General features: G+C 29.1%; 1 protein-coding gene across 1 annotated transcript; it reads left to right on the forward strand.

Moving 5' to 3' along the window:
• The first annotated feature begins 8,661 nt into the window (after positions 1 to 8,661).
• On the forward strand, positions 8,662 to 9,333 carry LOC114924552 (uncharacterized). Its single transcript, XM_029289420.1, has one exon. It carries the CDS (start codon positions 8,662 to 8,664, stop codon positions 9,331 to 9,333), a length of 672 nt encoding a protein of 223 aa, XP_029145253.1.
• The last annotated feature ends 516 nt before the right edge of the window (positions 9,334 to 9,849 follow it).

Here is a 9,849-nt window from a genome sequence, read left to right on the forward strand (position 1 = left end):
TTATTTTTGTTGTCCGACACTAGCTAGCAGCTATATTATTTCTATTTCTACAATTTTTTTGAATTGAAGAATATATAAATATATAAATAATACAAAATTTCAATTGAGGTTTTTTAATTTAATAGAATTTTCAAAGCTGTAAATAGATATATGTATATGCTTGTATGAAGTACTGAAATTCTTTTTAAAAAAAATTATTTACCTAAAAGTTTTCTCTTTAAAATCCTTAACTGTTATCCTAAAGTTAAAGATATGGCTACTACATAAAGCGGCCGGAAAAAAAGAGAAAAAACAAAAAACACAAAGAATTTAATAGAGTGTGTATATACACATTTCTTTATAGTAATAGCAACAAATCCAAAGGTTTGTATCTCTTTTTATAGCATCTATATCTTTCAGATCTACTTTACATAAGCCAAGATTATGAAGATATATATCTATTTTATATTTATTTTTTGGCAAGTATTTAACTATACTTACCTAGATATTATTGAAAGTTAATAAAGATTATTAGCCAATAAAATAGTGATGATACCAAGGATAGAGCTACTTAGAGAGGAAGGGGGCCTCTTTTGGGTGTGCCTGAAAAGTTTTGATAAGTTAGAATTGAATAAATTTTTTGAGGGAATTGAATTAAATGTAATTCTTGAGATAATCTTGAGTAAATACCTTTTTGGTCCCTAATTATTTGTTCGATAGACTTTTCACTCCTTAAAAAATCTAAAAACTCAAATCAGTCCCTATTTATTTTGATATATGTATATTCCAGTTTTTGGTTAGGGACCGAAAAGGGCATTTACTCAAAGTAGATAGGGACTGGAACGTACATATATCAAAGTAGATAACACCGATTTGGGTTTTTAGATTTTTTTAGATGGTAAAAAGTTCATCGGGCAAATGGTTAGAAATCGAAAAAGACATTTACTCGATAATCTTTTGATTTGGAACAAAAAGAATTGAACTAAAATAAAATATGTAAGAATAAAATTGAAATAGAATATGTAAAATGTGTTTGCTATTTTATCTTTCTACTAACACTATTAATTCTCTTTTAAATGTCATTCTTAGTCCCTCAATCTCTAACCTCCACTGTCCACCAATAGTACCTTCAACCACCATCATTTAGCCCTACATCCACCCACATCCCCATTGCCCTCACTGTTCTTTCCTTTTCAAAAACCATTATTGCCATTTTTGCTGTGTTAATTGTTGATTTAATTTTATTTGTTACACAATTCTATACAAGGAAAAACTTCCTATAACCTTGATTGATGATTATGAGGGTGGATGATGATTATGTCAGCCATGATGGTCATAATGATGTTGTTGTGTTGAATGGAGAAGATAATTAGTGGGATAATTTTGGTATATTAATTTTTTTTAGTGAGGATGATTTTGGAAGTGTTACAATTCATGAGAATAGAATTAGAAATCAATCATTTTGATCTAATTTTTTTATTTAGCCTCAAACATGAGAATTGAATTCTCATTAGATTTGAAATTTGTATAATTTTTTACTACCAAAACATAAAAAAAATAACCTTTAAGTAAATGAAAATCACAGGTTTTTCAAATGCACTCTTAAAATGTTAATAAAGTATCTAATTTATTTTTCTACTTTGACCCCCTGAATTTTATTTTTTGGCCTCCTTTTGAAAATTGATTTCACATTTTATGTATGATTAATTAAGAATGAAAATCAAGATAGAAAGTATATAATGATGATAATTTGTATGTGTATTATCACACATTAAATTGATATATAAAAAATGTTATCATATTTTTATTTTACAATCAAATTTTTCCTTATATTTGTTAAATAAATATAGATATAAAGAAAAGAATAAAGTAAACGATTAGAAATATAAATATTTATATATTTTTTGTCAACTTAAATTAAAAAAAAATATTTCATAATACAATTTTTATGACTAAAATATTTAAAATTTTATCCTTTTATATATATATATATATATATATATATATATATATATATATATATATATATATATATATATATATATATATATATATCGATAAATGGATTCATAACATGTAGGGTCGGAACTAGAATGTTAATTATAGGAATGACAACCGGATCTAAACCCGTTGAGTCGACTCGCGTAACTCGCTAAAAAAGATGGATCGGATTGAAAATTTGAAACCGTCACCCACACCGCCTAATCCGCAGGCTTGAGTGGATTTCGGCAAGGTGGGAGATTTCTCCGGCGGGCCCATCGCTTTTTTTTGTAATTGAAGATGTTCTAAGTTATATTTTAGATTATGTTATATATTTTATTAGAAATTTAAAAATGTTTAATTATATATTTTGGACAATGTTTATTTTATTATTTTTTTTAAAAATTTGGTTGATAATTATGTTTATTACATATTTAAAATTATAAAAATTTTAATGTTTATGAATTTAGAAATTATAATTTTTTTATGTCTTTAGAAATTATATATATTATTTAATATTAATAATTTATTAATAAAAATATAAACAATTAATAAAAAAAATTTGGCGGACTTAGCCTACCAACGGAATGAGACGGACTAGCGGCGGAACAAGACGGGATGGATTTGCCACCTCTAATTAATGTTAAATCTACAATATTTTTAGCTTTAGTTTTTTTGTTATGATGAATTTATTCTAAAAATACTTTTTAAAAGTATAATAATAATAAAATTTTAAAATTTTTATGTATTTAACGAATTGAAGATATTAAAAAAAAAGTATATTTTTAATAATTTTTAGTAAAATATATTTTTTACGTTAATTTTAATTTTAAAAAATTTTTGTTTACATAAAATAAAAATGAGTACTTAATCTTATTTTAAAAATTAATAAAAATAAATAATATTTTATGTTATAATTATTATATAATTAAAAGTTTTTTTTTGAAACGGGCGACCATGGCCACGCTGGCCCCCTTATTCCACCATGATAACATGTGTAATTAATGATATTTATATATATGCTTAAGGTTTTTAAACTACAAAAAAATATATAAAGAATTAATTTTTAGTTAATCAATATAAATTATTTTTTTTATAATTCTAAAAATTCTTATTTTTTTGAGGATTTAGAGTTTAGGAATAAAAGTTCAAAATTTAAGATAAACAAAATAATTTTAAAAAAGTTAATGAATGTTTTCTGAAAAAGAAAAATTCCTAGCATTACTCTCAAACTATTATGTGGCTCTGCTATTTTATTTTGCTCTCTCAGTTTGGAGGTAAGAAAAGAAATATGACATAATATATACAAATAAAATAATGATAAATTAGTGTAAAATCAGTATATATAATATTATGTAAATACAAAAAAAATAGTATATATTTTGTTTTACATATTTTTAATATATATATATATAATTTATATAAATAATTTATAATTATTAATTATGGACTAGTTTAGATAAACAGTTTGATTAAGTTCTTTTAAAAAAATAGTTTAAATAATAAATATTTATATTAAAAATAATTTATAAATAAATTATTTTGTATTTGATTTTTTTAGTTTTAAAAATATTTATTTTAAGAAAAGATTGATAAAAAAATTTTATAAATTAAAAGTTAAAAAATAACTTATGAACCTATCTAAATGATTCTATATATAAATAATTTATTATTAATAATTGACTTTTAGTGTATATATATATTTATATTAAAAATAACTTATAAATAAGTTATTTTGTGTTTGATTTTTTTAATTCTAAAAATATTTATTTTAAGAGAAGAATAATAAAAACTTTTTTTTCATAAATTTAAAATTAAAAAAAATAATTTATAAACCTATCTAAATGATTTTATATATAAATAATTTATTATTAATAATTGACTTTTAGTATATTTGTGTCCCCAAATAAAAAAAAGTGACATCAAATGATCTTTACTACTCCATATACTACTATATAATATATATTAAATCGAACCCATCATCACATGTGCATGCAGAGCTAAAGAGTTCTGTGGGTATGTTTATATTACAAATTCTTCATGTGTTCTTGGCTTTTTGTATTACAATTTTCTGCTTGTCAAATTTTTGAAAGCTTAGTGATTAATAACACATAATTGGATCTATTTAATTAGTTAAGATTTAGTTACATGTGACTTGTTATATTCACATGTGTTATGTACACAATGTACATGCCTTTGTACATTGGTAGAGATATCTATTGTAATAGATAACGATGCATTTGGAAAGAAATTTGAAATTTTTAAATTTTAGTTTTAATCTCTAATTATTAAAAATAATATTTCAATTCAATCTTAGTCTAAAAAAACAAACAATAGCCTAAGTGAGCAATAATAACTATCTCCTTTATTTGAGATAAAAACAGTAAAAAAATAAAAATTTGAAGAAACACAAACTTCATTCTCAAGCTATGTATGTATATGTTTATTTTTTACTTTCCACACCTGAGTTTGCTTTTCTTTTTGATCTTCTTTAATTATCTTTATTCTGTTAATTTCTTTTTCTTAAAGAAATCAAATGAAAGTTCAATTCAGGAAAGGCCAAGTAACACCAAACAAAATTAAAAGCTGGAGTTTTTCTCATAAACATTTTAAAGCGGAAATTTTTTTTGGATGATTTTATGAATAGAAAAATGTAATTTTTTCTCCTAGTCAGAATTAGATACTTCTCATCTTCTTGTTTTTTTTTTCTTTTTGTTCCTTTTCTATTTTTGTTAAGAGGGTATATATAGAATAATTATGTTATTCAAATATTCAAAAGTGAGGGTTAATTGAATATTCAATGTGTAAGAATCAAATATTAATTAAAGTGCAAATCATATTTGGAATATTGAAATAATATCAATGCGAAATATGATAGTTTAATTAATTTGGATGATTAATTATATATATAGCTAAAGCTAATAATAGCTAGCTGGTAAAACTAATGCAAGTAGTACTTTAAAGTATTTCTTTAGTTAAGTCTTAATTTTTATTTTTAATATTTAAAACGTTTTATTTTTTCAATACATTATTGCATCCTATTTTATTCTTCTATTTAAAACTCTTTTATTTTTGAAAAAAAATATACTTTCAACCATTATCATATTTTTTTAAGAAATGAGAAAATTATAGTAATCATAATAATAGTTATAGTGATTTGAGAATAAAATAATAGGATAATAATAAAAAATATTATTTTTGAAATATTTTTTTTAATTTAGAACAGAAAATAAAATAAAATATTTTAAACACTAAAAAAATTAAGACTTATTAACTCAAACATGAAAAACTAAAATAATATTATCCTAAAAATATTTGGTTTACTATATATAATTAAACTCCAAATGTGCTAGGTCGACCTTGCATATATATATATATAGTAAAATGATTTTTTTTAAAGGTTAAATGGATAAAAAAGGGTATACAAATTGTTATATTTTTTACGCTTTTTTTAAATAAAAATTTCTTTTGAATTTATTTAAATTTTTGTACAGAATCTTTTTAAATTTATTTTATGCTATTTTTTGTTTTGAGTCTAATTAAAAACAAATTCTAGACCTTTTAGTCATAGAAATTTTAATATTATGTTATAAAATTATTTGTTAGAGATATAACTATTAATGTATGTTATTTTTTTTATCAATTTAAATTTTTAAGATGAATAATTTCATAATATAGTATTAAAATTTTAGGTAAAAATAAATAAATAAATAAATAATTCTAGCACTTATTATATACCTCGTTATGGGTGCTGTCAATTATTTACTGGGTCTTTAATTAGGACCAACTCAAGGTATCAAGCCCCACCATCATGAGAGTTTCTTTTCTATCTATGTTCTATAATCTTTCCCAAAGTTTCTCTTCCACATTTACACACTAATGATGCTAATCAGTAATCACAATAAGAAGATCAAATACCAATTTATTTTAATGAAAGAAAGCTAAACTAATTAAGTCCCACATATATATAATTATCAAATATCCATTACAAAATCAAATCATAAAGCACCAAATTATGAATGGCACCCCATAATTTAAATAGCTCCGGATTGCAGTGTTAATTTTGCTAGCATAGCAATAATTTATTATATGTCAAGGAGAACTAGAGAAGTACATCTCTTGGGACTAGTGTGAAAGAATCTGCATAGTTCAAAAGCAAGATATATGGTCCAAATATTTGTCTGGTCCTGTTTTAAGCATGAATAATATGTATAATTAAATCCGGCGTTTAATTAAGAAAATGATAAAAATTAAGTAGTAATTAGTCGTATCCAAAATTCATGTTGGTCGGCTAATTATTTTTTATAAGTAAAATAAATAAAACTAAATTGAGTTGGTCTAGTAGTTAACTCATTAACCTATTTAAATAAATGTTGGAGGTTCGAATCTCACCATGTACATTCAACAATCCATTGGTTAGTAACAAATCTTTAAATGGTACTCAGTACTACAATGAATTGTCCTTAACTTACCAGAATGAAAGTTACCGTGAATAATCAAAAAAGTAAAATAAATAATTATGAAAGTCTTATATATTAGTTGAGGAAGTTATATTATGGTAACTTCTTCCATAAGAAAATGGGAGAGAGCGTAGAGAGAGGAGTGAGCAGGTGTGAAGGTGCAAGCGTAGGCAACGTTGAGAGCGACAGAGCGGGGTTTCGGGGAAGGTTTACGCCTTCAAGGGAGAGAGCAATGCAAGAAGTGCGGTTGGCGAAAAGTACGCGAGCAACAATGAAAAATGTTCGGAGAATGGAAGCGTCTTGAAGGGTTTCCACCAAAGTAACGGCAATGTTCTAGGAAATATTTTTTTCCGCGACAAAGTGGTGGGTGCCAAGGAGACCAAGGGCTTCGTAGTCTCCGAATCTCTAGTAGGGGAGAAAATGGCGGTGGTGTGTGACATACAAGGTGAGAATTCAGTGTGACCTTTTCAGAGGAGGCAAGAATATCTCTCTATCAAAGTGTTGGACAAATACTTCAATTATACTTCCTTGTCCCATAAGCTTAGATCAGTGTGGAGGCTCAAGGGAGGATATGATCTCTTAGATGTGGACTTTGAGTATTTTATGGTGAAATTTAATCTTTTAGAGGACAGAGACAAGGTGCTTCTCGATGGCCCGTGGATGATCATTGGGCACTATCTTGCTGTCAAGCCATGAACCCAAGATTTTCGACCGAGCGAACTTTCCTTTGGATCAACAATGGTGTGGATCCGCATTGTCGCTCTTCCGATCTAGTGCTACTAGGAGGAGGCGATGTTGCGCATTGCAACTGCTATAGGAGTCCCAATCAAAGTTGCAAAATCAGCAGAACGAGAAAAATATGCACGAGCCTGCGTTCAAATCAATCTCGAACTCCCAGTGATCAAGAAACTCTTGGTTGATAGCTATGAATATGAGGTTGAGTATGAGAGTCTCGATTTGATTTGTGAGAGTTGCTCATGCTTTGGCCATGGCACTAAAACTTACAAGCACCAAGAACAAGTGGCGGCACCGAACCATGGTGTTAGCACAAGGGAGGAATGGACCACTGTTATGAGGAAGGGAAAAAAGAAATTGGGCTAACAGGGTCACGGGCCCAAACTGAATCATACTAAGCAAATGAATAAAGAAATGGGTTTGGATCTCCATCAATTAATGTTCGAAAAAAGAGAACTCCGGGTCAGGTAAAAGTTCAATTCTCTTCCCAGATTGCCACTTCATCAAAGAGCCAAGGGCCTTTGAACCCATAGCAGCAAACTCCCGCACTGAAGTCTGTTCATAAAAGGTTCCGGCCAGCTTCACTCTAATCATCTCCGGAAGGGGCAAATGAGAGAGTCAAAGCAGGCATTTCTCAGCATGGCCAAGGTGAGGCTTCCTCAACAAAAGATATCACATCTCAAGCCCCCATGGCGACTTAGATGTTGCTGTCTCCGTGCCATTACTTTTGTTTATTTGTTATGGATTGCTACAACCTTATTATGTGGAATATTAGAGGTGCCTCCAACAAGGTGGCACGAGTTCACTGCAAGTAATTGGTTAGAAAATTTAATCCCTCCTTTTTCATTTTAGTTGAAACGCATTCTATTTTTTTTCAATTTAAAATATTTTTGGAAAAATCTAGGTTTTCATGCTTTTGGTGTTGTGGAAGTCGTAGGGGACATAGGTGAAATTTAGTTTTTTTCCTCTAATCCTAGTCTAAAGTGTAGAGTGATTGATCAGTTTGAACAATGTATAAATGTGGCTATTAGCTCCAGTTCTTCTGAGTGGTTTTGCAGTGTTGTGTATGCTAGCCCTTAAGTTGGTAGGAGATCTTGTCTTTGGAATCATTTAAGCAAGCTAGCAAGCCAGATTGATGGCCCTTGGCTTGTTTTTGGGGATTTCAACAAGGTTCTTAGACTAGAAGAGGTGAAGGGTGCTCTCTTTTATCCCCAACGTGTTGAGCGGTTTGCCTCTATTCTGGATGACTGCAATTTACTAGAGCCGCAAATAATCAAAAGGAGATTTTCCTGGTATAGACGTATTCAACACCATAAAGACAATGCTAAGAAGCTTGATCGTGTCTTGCACAATGCGAAATGGCTAGACTTTTTTTTTCGAGGCTTATTTAGAGATTCTTAATAGACTTCATTCTAACCACTACCCGACTCTTATTCGTTGTAATGGCTGCCCTCAAAACAAAGCAAATCGTCTCTTTAGATTTCAAGCAGCTTGGTCAACTCATCCCATGTATAAGAATGTTATTAAGGAAGCTTGGCATCCCAAGTCTTCTTGCTTTTCCTCTAAGCTGCAACATGTTCAGGATGATTCTTTGGAATTTAATTTGAAGGTAGTCGGTAATATCTTTGCTAAGAAAAAGGAGCTTGAGAGATATATTAGTAAGATTCAGAGGCGTCTAGAAGAGGTTGATATTCTTTCCTTTAGGGTTAAAGAAAAGGAGCTTAATGATGACTATAATCGTATTCTCCTGCAAGAAGAGCTTTTTTGGTTTCAGAAATCTCGAGAACAATGGGTTAAATTTGGAGACCGTAATACAAAATTTTTTCACTTACAATCAGTGATTAGGAGGAAGAACAACAAAATTAAGGGGCTGTTTGTGGGTGACAGTACGTGGTCCTTTAACTCTTTTGTTCCTCAAGTTAAAGCTGTTTCTTTTTTCAAGAACCTTTTTTGCTCTGTGAAAGATATTGATTTGTACTGCATGGGTGATGTTCCTCTTCTGACTCTTAGCCCAAATGCCCGTGAGAATCTCACTACTCCAGTTTCTTTCTCCGAGGTCAAAGCGGCTGTCTTTGGCATGAACTCCTTTAAGGCTCCAAGGCCAGATGGCTTTCAAGCCTTTTTTCAAAGGAATATTGGGATATTATTGGAGCGGATATCTGGCATCTGGTTAGAATAGCCTTTGCGGGTGGATACTTTAACCTAAAACTTATGGAGACTCTTATTATTTTGATCCCTAAGATAGAACCGCCTACGTTTATGAAAGATTTCAGTCCTATTAGCCTATGTAATGTGGTATACAAAGTCATTACGAAGGTGTTTGTTAATCGCTTATGACCCTTCTTGAAAGAGATAATTGGCCCCCTCCAGGGTGGTTTTATCCCAGGAAGGGATACTTCGGATAATGTCATTATTGCCCAAGAAGTACTGCATTTTATGAAGCATGCGAAGTCAAAAAAAGGTACGCTGGCTTTCAATATTGATTTAGAAAAAGTGTATGATAGAGTTGACTGGCGGTTTCTTGAGCATTCCCTGATGAGTTTTGGTTATCCTGCCCCCTCGGTTAGGTTTATTATGTCTTGTGTCAAAGCCTCTTCTCTATCCATCATTTGGAATGGTTCTAAACTCGACAATTTTTCTCCTAATAGAGGGCTCTGTCAGGGTGACCCCATGTCCCCATACTTATTTGTCATTT

This window comes from Arachis hypogaea, chromosome 10 (assembly GCF_003086295.3).
Source record: "Arachis hypogaea cultivar Tifrunner chromosome 10, arahy.Tifrunner.gnm2.J5K5, whole genome shotgun sequence".
NCBI classification, from domain to species: domain Eukaryota; kingdom Viridiplantae; phylum Streptophyta; class Magnoliopsida; order Fabales; family Fabaceae; genus Arachis; species Arachis hypogaea.